The sequence below is a fragment of the Vigna unguiculata genome, chromosome 4, assembly GCF_004118075.2.
Source record: "Vigna unguiculata cultivar IT97K-499-35 chromosome 4, ASM411807v1, whole genome shotgun sequence".
NCBI classification, from domain to species: domain Eukaryota; kingdom Viridiplantae; phylum Streptophyta; class Magnoliopsida; order Fabales; family Fabaceae; genus Vigna; species Vigna unguiculata.
The window spans coordinates 31,832,746-31,849,225 of record NC_040282.1 but is presented as its reverse complement, the minus strand read 5'-3'; the positions used below and the strand labels follow the sequence as shown (position 1 = coordinate 31,849,225).

The following is a 16,480-nucleotide window of genomic DNA, read 5'->3' as shown; positions in this document are numbered from 1 at the left end:
GGCATGTGAGGAAGACAGGAAACGCATGGAAACCCTAAATGCGTGAGTGGGAAAAAAGTTGGACTATTTTAAATAATTGGGCCTGGCCCACACCCACTTAAATATTATTTAATCAAATCTACCTTACATTTTTTCTTCATTCTTATTTTTTTACCCTAACTTCCTTCAGTCCTTTAGCCAACAGCAGTAAATTCTCTCCAATCCAGCAGTAAATTCTCTCCTTTAGCCAATAGTCAATTTTCTTTAATCCTTTATTCAAAATCAATCCAGCAACAGTCAATTTTTTCTTTCAACGCTGCATTATTCCGCTGCAACATTCCGCTGCAACATCATTGTAGCAGCACCCAGCAGCCACCACTGTCATCGGCCACCACATTCACCAACCACCACTGGCGTCGGTCGCCACCGTCACCGGCCCCCATCGTCGCCGCTGCCAAGTTTTTTTTTTCAATTTTTTTATTTATTTTTTCTATTTATCTAATTTCACTATAATTATTTTGTAAAAAATATACCTATTTTTCAGCAATAATAATGGTTAATGATAATGATCCTTCAAGAACATCCCATAGGAGTGACCCAGGATGGAAACATTGTCATCCGATGGATGAATCAAATTTAAATTCAACTATTTGCAATTATTATGGGAAAGTTATGAAAGGAGGAGTAACTAGAGCAAAAGAACATTTCATGGCAAAGAAGGGCAATGCTGCTGCTTGCACCAAGACTCCGAAAAATGTGAGAGAAGAACTTTGGAAATTATACAAAGAAAAAGCAGACAACTCCTCTGTCAATCCTAAATATAATGCATCCAATGCTAACCATGAGAGTGAAGATGAGGTTGAAATTTCCATTGCTAGTAATGATAAAGGGAGAAATAGCGGTGGAAGAAAAGGACCAATGGATATGTTTTGTAGAAATCCAACTGCTGCAATAGAGAAGAGAAAAAAGGAAAAATTAAGGCAAGCTAACATCAAAGAGGCATGTGACAAAAATTTAAAGGTCTCGGTTCATCAATATATTGCTCCATTTTGGTACCAAGCAGGCTTGTCATTCAACCTTGTGAAGTTGAAAAGTTTTCAAGATATGATTGATGCCATAGGTGCTTATGGACCTAATTTACTCGCTCCTAGTTATCATGAAATCAGAGTTCCACTTATCAACAAGGAAGTTGAGTACACGAAAAAGTTGTTGCAAGATCATAAATTGCAATGGAGCAAACATGGTTGTTCTATTATGTCAGATGCATGGACTAATCGAAAGCAACGATGCTTAATTAAATTTTTGGTGAGCTCCCTTGCAGGGACAATGTTTGTCAAGTCCATTGATGGTTCAAACTTTGTGAAGACAGGAGAAAAACTATTTGAGATGCTTAATCCCTTGTGGAGGAGATTGGGGAAGAAAATGTTGTTCAAGTTATAATAGATAACGGAAGCAATTATGTGTTGGCTAGTAAGTTGTTAGAAGAGAAAAGATATCATCTTTATTGGACTCCTTGTGCTGCCCGTTGTATAGATTTGATGCTTGAAGACATTGGAAAGCTTCCTTTGATAAAGAAGACAATTCAAAGAGGAGTTAGTCTTGTTGGCTTTATCTATAGTCATTCTAGTACCTTGAGTTTGTTGAGACAATTTACAAATAAGAGGGAAAACTCGTTACCTCCCCTCCACATGGTCACCACCATGTATATTAAAGTACAAACAGGAACCTCGTCCCAGTTCTCTCACATGGCCACAACCATGTTAGCAGTGTTCTACATCTCCTATTAAGTATCTTAAAGCGCCTTGCTGCCACACCTATCGGCCACAATCGATAGAGCACGTGCGGAAACCATGCTACGGATCACACACCGTAACGCCGGGTGGAGTTCCCAAATATGAACATAGTCTGCAACGTCCCAGGACTACCAAACTCGTCAGTGACTCACTGAGGAGGGCAATCCATCTGGACCCATCCGTACTAGCCACAACCAGCACACTCCCACCGGCACACTCGCCAACCCGAGCCACAACTCAAGGTTCCTCGTGTTCATCCGCTATCCCGAGCCATAACTCAAAGGAAGTCATTCCGGGCCACAACCCATAGAATGCCATGTGCCTAACCCCTATCCTGAGTCACAACTCAAGGATACGTTTCGAGCCACAATCCATGGAACACCAGCAAGCTCACCATTTAAGATACCCTAGAAGCATGTTAGTTCATGCATTTCCAAATTCCACCACCAAACATTTTAGTACCACATAACCTTATACGTCTTAAGTACATAATCCTGCCATCCTTTGTAAATCGCTTAAGCTAGATTGCCTCGCCTAAGCGAGCACCACGCATAGAACCCGCCTCGAACTCTCGCTTAGGCGAGTTACATTCGCCTGGGCGAGATCATGTTCTGCCCAAAACATCAAACCTCTCGCTTGAGCGAGACATACTTTCGCTCAACAAATTAGGGTTCCCGCCTGGGTGGAATGTCACACTAAAGCACCAACCCCTCTCGAATTCTCGCTTAGGCGAGTCTCACTCGCGTAAGTGAGATGAACCCTCGTCCAAACCCCAAAATTCTCCGCCTAGGCGATAGCCACGAGCAGATTGAGAGTACGTGTCCCTGCATATCTCGCCTAGGCGAGCCTAGCTCGCCTGAGCGAGAAATGCAGGGAGAAGTCATTGATGAGGACATAAAAGACGTACCACTCATCCGGTGGGAACCCGAATTCAAAAGCTATACACCTGCAAGCTTGGGTGGCTGAAGAAGAGCTGTTCTCGCAGGGAAAGATGATTTACCCAGGGAATCCCTAAGTAAAGATGCCGAAGTCCAAGGTGTCGAAATAACACGGGATAGCAAAAAATCCGAGATGAACCCTCGCCCAAACCCCAAAATTCTCCGCCTAGGCGATAGCCATGAGCAGATTGAGAGTACGTGTCCCTGCATATCTCGCCTGAGCGAGAAATGCAGGTTCACCCAATAAAACAGTACCAATTCATCACATGGCTAACCCGAGAATCCATGGCAGAAAATCATCAAATTCATACAACCAGATCAGATTATAATATTACGGGTTCAGCTTTCCAAACCCTATTCTCTTCTTAAAAGTTGTCTAGGTCTTTACCACCCTTTCCTATTCAGCCCACAACTAATCTTTTAACAAAAAGAGTTAATTTTGACTTACCAAGGTTCGAACCCATGACCTTTCCAATGCCAAATCAAAGCTAAACCACCAGGCCAACTTATGTTTCTTGCTAACACACACAATTCAAGCATTATCTCATACGAAATATGGCCCAACATACCATTAAAACAATAATAACAAACACACACAATTGGCATACATAGGACTCAAACCCAAGTCCTCTCACACAAACAAAGTACTCTCAACCACTTGAGCTAGTACCTTTCCACGTCATACATAACAGAATTTAATGTCATAAATGCACTACTCTCCCGCATTTATTAATTATTTATTTAATTAATTAATTAAATTTCGCGGATCTTACACCCGTACCCGCTAAACTTACACCTCTTGACATTCTTCTCTTTCCTTTCTTTGAAATTAGGCATATACATCAAACCTTATATAGACAATGACGTTTATGGTATGCTTGTTGTCAAATGATGGAATCCAAATAAGAATACTTGGCATGTGACAATTGAGGTTTATTATTTGCTTATTTTGTTTATTTTTCAGGAACCAATCGGAGTAAGTGATTTTGTTGATCAAAGCACTAATTAAAGAATTTCCATTGTGTTGAACGTCATTTTATATTTACTTTTACAATTATTTGGACTTAGCAACTTGAGTTTATTTGAACTTTATTTAAAATTTATGACAGTGATGTATTTTATTTTATTTTATTTGAATTTATGATTAAATATTTGTTTTTTAAATAATTTTGCAAATATCCGCGGGTACCCGTGGATATGAAAAAAAATAGGCGGATACCCGCACAATGGATACCCAACAAATATGGGTACAGGTACAAGGCAGATATTTATCCAGCAGGTAGGGTATGGGCATACACTACCCACCTCGTTGACATCCCTAGTTATATACCCGCACAATGGATACCCAACAAATATGAGTACAGGTACAAGGCAAATATTTATCCAGCAGGTAGGGTATGGGCATACACTACCCACCTCGTTGACATCCCTAGTTATATATATATATATATATATACATATATATATATATATGTATATATATATATATATGTAAATACATATATATATATATATATACATATGTATATATATATATACATATGTATATATATATATACATATATATATATATATGTATATATATATATATACATATATATATATACATATGTGTATATATATATATGTATATACATATACATATATATATGTATATACACATATATACATATGTATATATGTATATATGTATATATATATATACATATATACATATGTATATATGTATATACATATATACATATGTATATATGTATATATACATATATACATATGTATATATGTATATATATATACATATATACATATATACATATCTATATATATATATATATATATATATATATATGAAGCAATGGAGAAAGCCAAGAAAACAATAATGAAGTCGTTCAACAACGATGAAAGTAAATACAATGATGTATTTACAATCATTGATAACAGATAGACATGTCAACTTCATCGCCCCTTGCATGTTGCTGGTCACTTTTTGAACCCAGAGTTCTTTTATTCCAACCCAAACATGGAATATGATTTGGAAGTTACAAATGGATTATATGATTGCATCAGAAGGTTGGTGCCAAGTAAAGATGTGCAGCAAAAAAATTTAATTGAGTTACCTTTTTATAAGAGTGCAAATGGACTCTTTGGTGATGATTTTGCCAAAGAATCAAGAAAACCACAGCCCCATGTGAGACACTTAAACACTTTTTAAATTGTGCTAAGATATAATGGTTACATTCTAAGCTACTTTCATTGCTTGTGTAGCTCAATGGTGGAAGAATTATGGGCATGCAACTCCCAACATACAAAAGCTAGCAATCAAGATTTTAAGCTTGACATGTAGTTCACCGGGATGCGAGTGCAATTGGAGTGTTTTTGAGCAAGTAATAAGACATATCTCATTTCATTATTATATTAGTTTGTAAGTTGTAGAAAGAAATTAATTTACATATTACTTATTCACATTGCAGATTCATTCAAAGAAAAGGAATAGACTGGACCACAAAAGGTTGCATGATTTGGTTTACATAAAGTATAATCAACAACTTGCTCGAAGATACAATATTAGGGATGAAATAAACCCTATTCTATTGAATGACATTGATGAATGTAATGAGTGGTTAGTGGGAGAAGTTGATGATGATAACGATAATGAAGAGGAAGGTAATGATTTGGTTTTTCATGACGATCTCACTCTTAATTGGGCAAATGTTTATGAAGCTTCAGATATTAGAGAACCAGTAGTTTATACAAGGAGACAAGCAACGATTAAAAGAAAGCAACCATCAAGTGATGGTATTGTTATTGGATCTTCCAGGTGCAATTTCAACTCCAACTCCAACTCCAACACAACCTAAGAAGGGTAAAGAGAGGACTCAAATTCAAGTTCAAAATGAATTGCATGATAGCTCTGATTTTGAATTTGAAAGATTACTTAACTTTGACAAGAGTCTCTCAGAAGGGGAAGAGGAGGAGGGATATGCCCCATTGGATGATGACATTGAAGACAATTATGTTGGAGTTGAAGAAGAATATGATGATTAGAAAGAAACATAATACATACATTTAATGATTTGTTGTTATTTTATGTTTTGAACTTTAAATTGGTAGTGTTTTGATATGATGTTATTATTAATTGAATTTTTATACATAATATCATTACTTTTTAATTAAAATTATATGTGGTAGAATTATATTTTTTACCGCAATACTTCCGCCATAACTCGTTATGGTTTCCGTTATAACTTTATAAAGGTTTTTGGGATCGCCGATATTTTCTGTTATCCGATATCAATAACATTACTGTGTGAAAAACCAAAACATTGGGATAACTAAAGCCTTTACGAGAAAAATCATAACCATGGGATAACCAGAACTATGAGAAAAACCACAACAATGGGATAACACAAACCATGAGAAAAACCTCAATAATGGGAAGCACTAGAACCATAAGGAAAACCTTAATAATGGGGAAGAACCAAAACAATGAGGAAAACCTCAACAATGGGAGAGAACAAGAACAGTGACAAAAACCTCAACAATGGGGAGAATTAGAACCATGAAAAAAATCACATCAATGGAGAGACCCATAACCATGACAAAAACCAAGACAAGGGATGAAGAATACCAAAACAATGGGAGAATCATGACCATGAGAAAACCAAAACAAATAACCAAACCATGAGAAAAACCAAAACAAATAACCAAACCATGAGAAAAACCAAAACAATGGGAGAATCATGACCATGAGAAAACCAAAACAAATAACCAAACCATGATAAAAACCAAAACAATGGGATAACAAAACCATGAGAAAAACCAAAACAATGGGATAACCAGAACCATTACAAGAAAAACCACAACCATAGGATAAGCAAAACAATGAAACAAACCACAACCATGGGATAATTAGAACCATGAGAAAAACCACAACAATGAAATAACCATAACAATGAGAACAACCACAATAATGGAATAATCACAACTAGAACAGTCAAAACGGGTCACCCGACCCAACCCGGCTCGGCCCGCGATAGGTTGGCCACTTAGTGGGTCAACCCAACCCGGCTCACTTATTAGCGAGCCAACAAAATTAGAATCCGACCCGACCCACCACGAGTTGGCGGGTTAAACGGGTTGACTCACTAGCTCACTTAATTAAAAAAAAAAACACACAATTTTTTTTCTTCAATCTCAAGAAAACTAAATTATAATTCCGATTAAAATCTAAATAAACTTCAATACAATCCAAATAAAATCCCAAATTATGTTAAACTCCAAATACAAACCAAAATCACAAAAATATAAATTACTATCTAACATCAAATCAATCTTATCACTTATCAAACTATAGTATTAGAGTCTTGAATGGATAAATCCACAACATTTTCATCTCTTGAAGCATCTTCTTTATCCCCGTCTACAATAAAACAAGAAAAAAATAATATTAACTAATAATATTAAAAGATTAAGTATTAAATAATTAAATTAATTTTACAGCACTAACAATAATGTTACCTATTAATTCAAAACCATACATATATAATATATATATATATATATATATATATATTTATATAATATACATATATATATATATATATATACATATATAATATATATATATAATATATATATATAATATATATATATATAATATACATATATAATATATACATATAATATATACATATAATATATATATATATATATATATATATAATATAATATATATATATATAATATATACATATAATATATATATATATATATATATATATATATATATTAATTTAATATTTAAATTTTATTAGCAGGTTGGTGAGCCAACCCGGCTCATCACGGGTTCAACTCGAATGAGTCGGATTCTTAGTGGGTTGGGTTCATTATTAACCCGTACTGAAATTTGTAATTTTTTTTCAACCCAACCCGACTCGAACCTGTGATGAATCGGGTTGGTTCGCGGGTTATAACCCATCTTAACGGCTCTAATCACAACCATGAGAAAAACCACAACAATAGGATAATCAAAACCATGAGAAAAACCACAACAATGGATTAACCAGAATGTAACCATGAGAAAAATCGCAACAATGGGATAACCAGAACCATGAGAAAAATTACAACAATGGATAAAACCACATCCAAAAAAAAAAAAAACAAAACAAACAACAACCATGAAAAAAAACCACTGAGGAGAATCTGATCACTTCAAAATAGGATAAGAAATATATAATTGCACAAATCTTCAAAACTCGAGTAAAATATGTTTTTAGATATTCTATCAAACTCTTTTCCTTTTATACTTAATCCTTTTGTTGTATTTTTGAAAATATGAAGTGAAATACATATTTTTAGTTATCTTTTATTCTCTTATTTATGTAGTTTTTACCCTCAAGAAGCTAGGATGCAGAAAATTTGCAGTCACATAAAAGTGTCACCTTTTAATTCAATTCTAACTTATTTTATTTTAATTTATTTAAAATCTATAAAGAACATGTAAATTCAAGTAAATGTACTTTTAAACATGCCTAAAAGATAAACTTTCAATTGTAATAACCCAAGAATATTACTTATGCTTGTTGTTACAGGAATTCAGAGCATGGACCTTGGACCTTAGAAAAGGTGATCCAAGTCACTAGAGAGTTATGAATTTTATGAATAAAAGATTATGAGAAAATTGTTTCTATATTTCTTTAGTTAAATACTATGTATATTTATAAAGTTTTTAGACCCTATGAAATTTGTTATAAAAGCATAAAATATTCAGAGAATATAAGATAAATTTAACAAATATAACAATTTACTGCTTATATATGAACTTAGCAAGATAATAACAACAATACACTACATTATTAGCCATATATTTTGTTAATATATAATATTAAAAGATATTATAACATAATCAAACTACAATTTAGCCATATATTTTTGTTAATATATGAAAATTACACCAACAAATATTTCTTAAAATATTATTTAATCACTTTTAGATCAATAATGTTGAATGAACATTATTAAGTCATGCTGCTTAGTATATTTGTTGGAATGGGTACGTAAACTACTGTTACAACATTTTAACATATTTAAAATGATAATTTTGGTCCATGTTTTTTAAACGTAGTGAAATTTAACCTATTTAAAATTAGAAAGAATAGAATCACATCTTTTTATCAAAGTTAAGGGATTAAAACAATTTCATCCAATAATTATTTATATAAAACTTTTTTGGCAGGGTGGAAAAATAATTTTGGTACTTGCAAACATTTCCGAACATCAAAAGATTCAATATCTTGGAACATCAATTATATATCCAAATTAGCAATACATATACATGTGATATGAAACCTTGAAAAGGAAAAGCAAAAAGAAGTGAAAAGTTATGGAAAGAAAAAAGATGAAACAAAAAGAGGTGAAAAGTTAAGGAAAGAAACAAGATGAAAAGGAAAACATCAAAATTGAAGTGAATACATATACATGTAAATATAACTTACATCAAAATTAAGAATCTGCATGAATTTAACGATTATTAATCAACAGGTCAAAAAGTAATAGGAAAAAAAATTAAAGCATATAATACTTTGATGATCTATTGAAACCACATTCATACCTTGTGTGCTCTGCAATGGATGCAATCAACTTAGAAACTGACTGAATCAAGAGCTCGTATGCTATAAAGCTCATAATGTTTTCTTCAAAGAACGAAAACATTTTGTGCCATTCAATTTCAGGTTCTGTCAATCAAGCTTTTCCATGAAATAATGTTATGCTTTCAAGGTTAATTGTTTGATCATTATCTCTCGAACTTGAACCACTTCCAGTTAGCATAAAGTGCTTCATTTTCAAACGGCAGGGCACTGTTTTGTAGGCTTTCTGGTTGTTGAGAGATAAAAGCAGGAGGTAGCTTTTCCCTGTATTTCTTGGCCATCATATCAGCCTCCAGAAATACTCTCTTTAGACACCAAAGAAACAAGCATATTCCAAGATCAATCTTACTCAAACCAAAGAACTTTAAACAAATAAATAAAACTAGTATATGCACTAACAATGTAAAAGGTTTCTATGTTGTTATCCAATCAAAGACTGTGTATAGTAAGCTTAAATTCTATAATAATTAGCTTAAAATCTGCTAAGTCCAGATACTTAGCACTAATTTTTTGAAACTTAGACTTTTGTAAAAATTAGCTAAAAATCTAGCATAGTTTCTTCAATATCATAACAAGTATTGGGTAACTGTATCAATAAAAACACACTTTTGGCACAACTCAAAACAAGTATTAACTATATATAATAGCCTATTCACAAGCATTATGCATATCATTGTTAAATTACTGTCTAATGCTAACTGTATCATTCTCCTCTCCTCCACTAGCATCAAGAAAAAATTAACATAATTTTGAAGTTTGGTTCATCAAGAGAGAACACCATCATCATATGGATATATCCTCCACTAATGTCCCATAACTTAGCCTCTTATTTTTTCTATAATTATGACTTTCAACTTTTCTGGGAAAAATTTGAAGTTAGTGAACAGAAACCAAATATCCACCCCTTTATAGATCCGTCTTGTTTCTCTTCAAAGAATGAATGAAGGAGTATGTACTCCGATTCCTTTCAAACCATGAGGAGGAATATGACTGCTTAGAAAGTTTCAAGGCAAGCTCTTTGGATGCTATTTTGAAAGTATCCAAGCCATATCCTAAAATATAGGATTGGATACATTTCAAATGCATGTTCACAAGCACTCAAAATAAGTACTCATAAGTATCTCATAAAAATCTAAATAAAAAAACATAGTATACTTTTAAGATGCATATATGGAAGTATTTGAGGAGTATTGGTGTTCGACACCCAGGTACTTTTTCATTTTTTAAGTATTAAGGCTTCATAACTAAAAAGTCATACCAACACAGTTTCAGATTAGTTGAAAATGTAAAAATTCATTTTACATAGAAATTAAACACTAAAATAAATACCTCTTTATTAGAAAGAAATTGGCCAGGTTCACTTTCAAGGTCTGCAATACTGCATGCCATGAAGAGAAACACAACTTAATGTTATTCAACACAACTTTTGTGAGAAAGGAAGGGTTGAACAAAGCATGTCTACCGGAAAGTAACAAATAAATTTGAGTATATTGAGTTCACGTCCACTCAACTTAAAGCAAAGTTAATTCATCTCAATTTGCAAGAAAGCATTGTTAAAGGAGTGGATGAAAGGACTAATATAATCCTTTTCTATTGGTCGTATCATTACTCATTAGGTAACTGGGCTAGATTTTCTCACTCAAACTCATGAAGTCCTGGAATAGTGCTCAAACATTTTGGTCTTTTTCTTTCATTTGTGATGGTGCACAATAACTACAAAATATTTATCCCACTTGGTGAGGTTGGTTACATAGATGACATGGTGCCATTGAATTCATTTAAAGACAAAATTCCCAAAGAGTGACAACATAACCATATCTAAAATTTGGAAAACTTCATTTTAAAAATGGATTAAACCATTTTGCAGAACAGTTCATTATGGATATATCACATTCTCCAGCCATCCTTTCCTTCACTCTATTTTTACAAATAATATTGATTTGCTTGAATAATTTTGTGACTTGTTAATATGCATGAAACAATACACAATTAGTGTATCCATAGGAAAGAGCCTTTTGGAACTGAAGGGCATCCAAAGAGGTCGCATGATGATGGAATTTCAAATTTCAAGATAGGTGATATATATAAATTCTGAAGACATAGTATTCTTATAAAGCAGTTGTTATTATTTTTTGGTGGATATCGTTCTATCTTATTTTGATTGTTTGCCTCACTATTACCTTGTTCTTAGCCTGGTGATGCCTAATTTTGTAAGGAGTTCACGTGTAATAAGTGGTAAGTGTAGAGAATTTTAATTAGCATAGAAGGTTTCTTCTGATTCATTAAATAACCCAAATAAACAGTAACAAATGGATGCACCCAAAAATAAGAGATATCAGTCAAAAACAACAGCAATCCAGTACCTTAAAGAAATTTTATCCGGAGAGTGTGACTTCAGGACCAGAACTTTAACCTTCTCACCAACAGAAAGTATGTCAGTGATGGAAGGAATTCGGGCTCGTGTGATATCTGAAACATGTAGCAATCCACTGAAAGTACCCAACAGATTAATTTTAAAAGTCGGGTTATGCACATAGACTGTAGTGATTCATTCAAACAATTTTAACTCAACGACTTAAATGTCAGGTCAAGCTATATATAGTCAAACATATGCAGATCTTAAAGATATTAAATAAGAACAATTGGATGACCGAATTAAGTTCTTAACAACAAAAAAGCCAAGCTAGGATCTCAGATGGTGCAACTCTATCCAAAAAAAGAAAAGGGACAGATATGTGCATGAGTATAAAAATTGTGATATAAGACAGATTGACACACCTTAAATTTATTAAAATCATGTGCTCACTAAGATAATACAAATTTCAATGTAAAATGCACCGATGCATATAAATGAAGTTTAGTCATGTGTACTTCTAGGTTAAAGTTTAGAAACAAGTGCAAGAATTGATCCAGATAAACTGCCAAATCAAAGTACACAATCTAGGACATATTTACTACTCGAAAAAAATGCCCTGGCTGTTAGCATTTAATACTATGTAGTGATAACTAGGTTCAAATCCCATTATACTGAGTGGAATTTTGTTATTTGGTCGGGAGGGGAACCTTTTTTAACCCATAATTCAATGGAAAAGGTGTCCATTACGTCTTTTACATCCATTCTCATTTTAAAGATCTCATCCAATGGATTTTGTTAAAAAGTGAGGTTCATAAGACACTCCAGTCTCCAGTAATAATTATTGAGATCACTGAATCTTAAAGATAATTTTTTGTGTATCAATATGATATATAATATCTGTTCACCAAACAAGTCGTAACAATGCTTTCCTTAAAGGCTGGTGCAAAAGACATTACTGCACATTTAAAAGAAAATAAAAAAGAAACTATTTTTTTGTCATTTTATTGGTTACTTACTTACAACTCTTCTGCTATACCCTGTGTTTTTCATTGATATGATTACAGGATTCCAACAAATTCAGAATTAAGGATGTAGTGATTAGAATTTGGCAGCAGAACAGACTTCGAATCTCTGTATTATATAAGAAAACCTAAGCACAAGTCCTGTGTAAACTGTAAAATGTGATAAAACGACAATAAATTCAAAGCATGAGGTGATTTTAAGCCAGTGTTCAAGCTGTGCACAAGGGCACATAAGCAGAATAAACTTGCATTATCTTTTCTTATCTTCACAAGTGGCAACATTAAAGCAGGGAAATTGGAAACATGAAAGCATCTAAACAATACTTTATGGAATTGTTCCTTTGAAAATAAGGACTGCACCTATGTGAATTTGTTGAATAATGCTATGACTTACCAACCAGCCAAAAAAGAAAACACGAAGGGCCAACAATCTATATCCAAGATATCACTCACCTTCTATTCGTTTCTCCTATTCTTATTTGGGCTCCATAAGGAAGGATCTTTTTTACGGTGCCCTCAAGAAGTGTTCCTTCTCGAAGATATAGTTTTTCCTGCAACGTATCAATTACAGAGTAGCAGCGATTTCAAAGGACAAAAGAGAGCAACCAGAACCAAGATGTCCACTGACTATTGAAACTAGGAAACAAGAAGCGAAACAGACAGATTTGCATACTGACCCAAGCTTCCCTCTCACTAATTATCAAACTGTTATCAGCTTCATCTACTTGAATAATTTGTACATGCATACAGCGTCCAACCTATATCATTATTATCAAATAGTTGTAAGAACTAAGAAGAACAACGAATGTACAAAAGAAAACACTGTAAGATTAACAACGAATGGTGGGAGAAACATCTAATGTGTTCAAACTGATGGGGATTTTCAGTCATAAGGAGGAAAAATGCATTTAAGTAGTGAAAACATTTAAGGCAACATGTCGAGCAATAAGAATTGAAAAGCAGATTAAATTCATCGAGCTAGAGATGAGGGTCATAAAGTACTTTGAAAGTCAACTTGAGATCATCACTTGAACTCCATAACATATCATGATACATAAAATTTTAATATACTGGCGAAGTTTAAAAATTAAAAAATAAAATAAACCAATATAAGCCGGTGAAGAAACATAGAGATCTTACTAAAGTAATTATGAATATATCATTTTGAATACATGTCAAAACAAAATTGTATGAATGTCGAATATTTCTATTATTAAGGATGTAGTTATTAAAATTGGTGGCCACTTTCTAAGGTAAAGACATGCCTAAAGCTTGAAAAGATAATTGCTTCTCAGTTAAAAAACAACAAATTAACAGGGTAGAGGCTTCCACCAATCACACTCAAGGAGAACCAAATTACAAAAGATTTTAATTGGGCCTAATAATAACACTATCCACATCAGCGAAGCTATAAATATTATTACATGTCCATCCACTCAATATTAGATAATACAATAACAGAGTATCAGAATTCAGAAGAAGCTCATAAGTAAATTAGCTATCCCAAAATAAGACTCTATTATATATTACTTTTTCTCTTGTCAGGGAGGAAAGTTACAGGTCTTGAACTCACATTTTCTTTCAACTCAGAAAAGCTATTTACTCTTTTCATAAGCTCGGCTTTGGGAAGGAAAGCTCGCAAACCCTGCATATCCAATTTCAAGAAGAGATAATTATGTACTTGTATGATACATGAACAAAAGTATTCAGTTCAATGGCACAGACCTCAATCCTTGTCAGTAGGCCCTTAGTATTCCACTCAGTGATTCTAACTTTTACAGGTTCACCAAGCTGTTTTATCTGCCCAAGACATTAAATGTAGAAGATTTAAATCTCATTGACACGAGAAGAGATTATTGGACATTGTAGGTTTTAAAATTGGATTAAAGCAACAATTTGGCATAAGATCATTGCTTTGAAGTTTGTTATTATCACATATAACTATAGTCATTTGTGAACATTCACTTATCAATATATGAAAATACTTTCAAACCAAGGAATCAAAGACATCTTCAAATGTTTTCCATGCCAGTGTCAGATACACCAACCTTCAACTATTTTACCCTATCTATTGAATGTGTTCCCTCACATGGATGAGACACCATAACTAGATAAATGATAGTATTTTTGTGTTCACAATGAAAAATGTCAAATTTTGAAACATTGATGTATTTATAAGGAAAGATTTTTTATTTTGAAACATTGATGTCTTATACCATTTATTTGTGCTTAATCCTAACCATTATGTGTCATACAATTTTTAGAATTTAAAGTGTCTTTGTGCTGGTGTCATGTCACACTCGTGTCTTTTGTTGTATATGTTCTTCCTTGTGTCCAACTTGGTAGTCTTAATAACCTAGCATTTTGCATTTCGCTCACAAATCACACAAAAAAGTTACAATACCTAAAATTCTAACCATGTGTAAGGGAAAAAAAGAAGGAAAGAAGGAAAAAAACCTGCCTAAGCCGATGCCAGGCAACCCGGCGGAAGAGCCTTCTGGTAGAAAGCAGTGGCCTACCAGCAAGTGTCCTACCCAGAACCTCAGCAAACAAAATGGTCCCAATTTCTACAACAGTTCCCCCAGGTACTGGCCCCCCAATCATTGCATCATCATTCTTCACAATCCCCATCCTTCCCTCAACCATAACACTCTCTTCAGCCTTGCTCACATCACACAACAAGTGCTCCATCTCTTTGCTATACAAGGGAAGCACTTCCTTTGTCAACATTGTCCCCAGTAAATCTGACCCCACATTCACATTGAGCTTGTTCTCATTACCTGAAACCACAACACCAACCACAAAATCCCCAGGTTTGGGCTCATAGTACTCAGCACAACCCTTCTCATCTTCTCCACTATCATCACCCACACCATCTCTTCCCTTACAACCTTCAGACACCCCACCATCTTCCTTCTCCACCACAGAATCATCTCCTCCCTTTAAGAACTTCACAAAGGGTGCCAATGCCAAAGCCTCCTCTTCAGTAGAATCCCTCTCTCTGTGCACATCAATTTCAGAAGATGACCCATTTCTACCGGATACCATTGAAGGCTTGTCCAGCAACTCTAGCGTTTCGAACTCTTGGATTCTATCATCAACCACTAATTCCTCGTTCTTGGAACAAAGTGGAACATGGGTAGCACCCGAAATTGTAAATTTATTTGTAAAAGGGCAAAATTTAGGAGATGGGAGTTTCACGGGGCAGGCATGTTGTTTGTTCCTCAAAGGGTTTCTGAAATGATTAAGAGGTAATGAAGAGTTGAGAAGTAAAAGGGACTCACAAGACCAAAGAATCAGTGTCATGTTCTAGACACAATTTGAAGTTTGGTTCAGTTCTAAGTTTCGTGCCACTTCGGAGTATCCTCTTCAACCATTTGCTTCATTCTCTCTTCTTTCGGTTCTCGTAAGTTGTTCAGAATGTCACCAACATACCAATCACACAGATTATTGAAATGGGATAAGGGTACATTACACTACTATCTATCTTATTTCATATTTCTTGGTGAAGGTAAATAATACTTTTTATTTGTTTAATTATTTGAAAAATATTATAAAAATACTATATATATATATATATATATATATATTTTTGGGAGTAGGAGCCAAGCACTTACAACCACCACTTCGGTATACTTGTCTAAAAGGCTAAGATGTTTAAGTCAGTCAAGATCGATAGATAATCGTAACTGCGGTAATAAATGCGAATTAAAGATCCTCATCAACCTACATTGAGTCCCTATTT

General features: G+C 33.8%; 3 protein-coding genes across 5 annotated transcripts; 2 read left to right on the top strand and 1 right to left on the bottom strand.

Annotated features, from left to right (window-relative positions):
* Positions 1-531: 531 nt before the first annotated feature.
* On the top strand, positions 532-1,419 carry LOC114180753. The gene has a single exon (XM_028067046.1). It carries the CDS (start codon positions 532-534, stop codon positions 1,417-1,419), a length of 888 nt encoding a protein of 295 aa, XP_027922847.1.
* Positions 1,420-4,755: 3,336 nt separating this feature from the next.
* On the top strand, positions 4,756-5,755 carry LOC114180752. The gene is made up of 4 exons (XM_028067045.1): positions 4,756-4,780; positions 4,976-5,094; positions 5,182-5,374; positions 5,529-5,755. The coding sequence occupies exons 1-4, from the start codon at positions 4,756-4,758 to the stop codon at positions 5,753-5,755; spliced, it is 564 nt and encodes a 187-aa protein (XP_027922846.1).
* Positions 5,756-7,080: 1,325 nt separating this feature from the next.
* On the bottom strand, positions 7,081-16,187 carry LOC114182538 (30S ribosomal protein S1 homolog). 3 transcript variants are annotated; one of them, XR_003604110.1, is made up of 9 exons: positions 15,193-16,187; positions 14,461-14,535; positions 14,309-14,380; positions 13,413-13,493; positions 13,189-13,286; positions 11,721-11,846; positions 10,687-10,735; positions 9,321-9,662; positions 7,081-7,130 (listed from the first exon to the last, which is right to left on the bottom strand). XR_003604110.1 is itself a non-coding variant. In XM_028069427.1 (8 exons), the coding sequence occupies exons 1-8, from the start codon at positions 16,039-16,041 to the stop codon at positions 9,504-9,506; spliced, it is 1,509 nt and encodes a 502-aa protein (XP_027925228.1). In that variant the 5' UTR covers positions 16,042-16,187; the 3' UTR covers positions 9,149-9,503. The 3 variants fall into 3 exon arrangements, 1 of the variants encoding a protein (XP_027925228.1); XM_028069427.1 differs by lacking the exon at positions 7,081-7,130 and having other exon boundaries at positions 9,149-9,662; XR_003604111.1 differs by lacking the exon at positions 7,081-7,130 and having other exon boundaries at positions 9,324-9,662; positions 11,721-11,826.
* Between the last annotated feature and the right edge of the window lie 293 nt (positions 16,188-16,480).

Excerpts from the sequence above, each read along its gene's own strand:
- LOC114180753 (XM_028067046.1), top strand. The coding sequence starts at position 532 with ATGGTTAATGATAATGATCCTTCAAGAACATCCCATAGGAGTGACCCA.
- LOC114180752 (XM_028067045.1), top strand. The coding sequence starts at position 4,756 with ATGGATTATATGATTGCATCAGAAG. Across the intron at positions 5,095-5,181 it reads ATTGGAGTGTTTTTGAGCAA|ATTCATTCAAAGAAAAGGAA; the intron begins GTAATAAGACAT and ends TTCACATTGCAG. Across the intron at positions 5,375-5,528 it reads TAACGATAATGAAGAGGAAG|GTGCAATTTCAACTCCAACT; the intron begins GTAATGATTTGG and ends TGGATCTTCCAG.
- LOC114182538 (XM_028069427.1), bottom strand. The coding sequence starts at position 16,041 with ATGACACTGATTCTTTGGTCTTGTGAGTCCCTTTTACTTCTCAACTCT. Across the intron at positions 13,287-13,412 it reads TTAGTGAGAGGGAAGCTTGG|GAAAAACTATATCTTCGAGA; the intron begins GTCAGTATGCAA and ends GATACGTTGCAG. Across the intron at positions 11,847-13,188 it reads ATAGGAGAAACGAATAGAAG|TGGATTGCTACATGTTTCAG; the intron begins GTGAGTGATATC and ends GGGTACTTTCAG.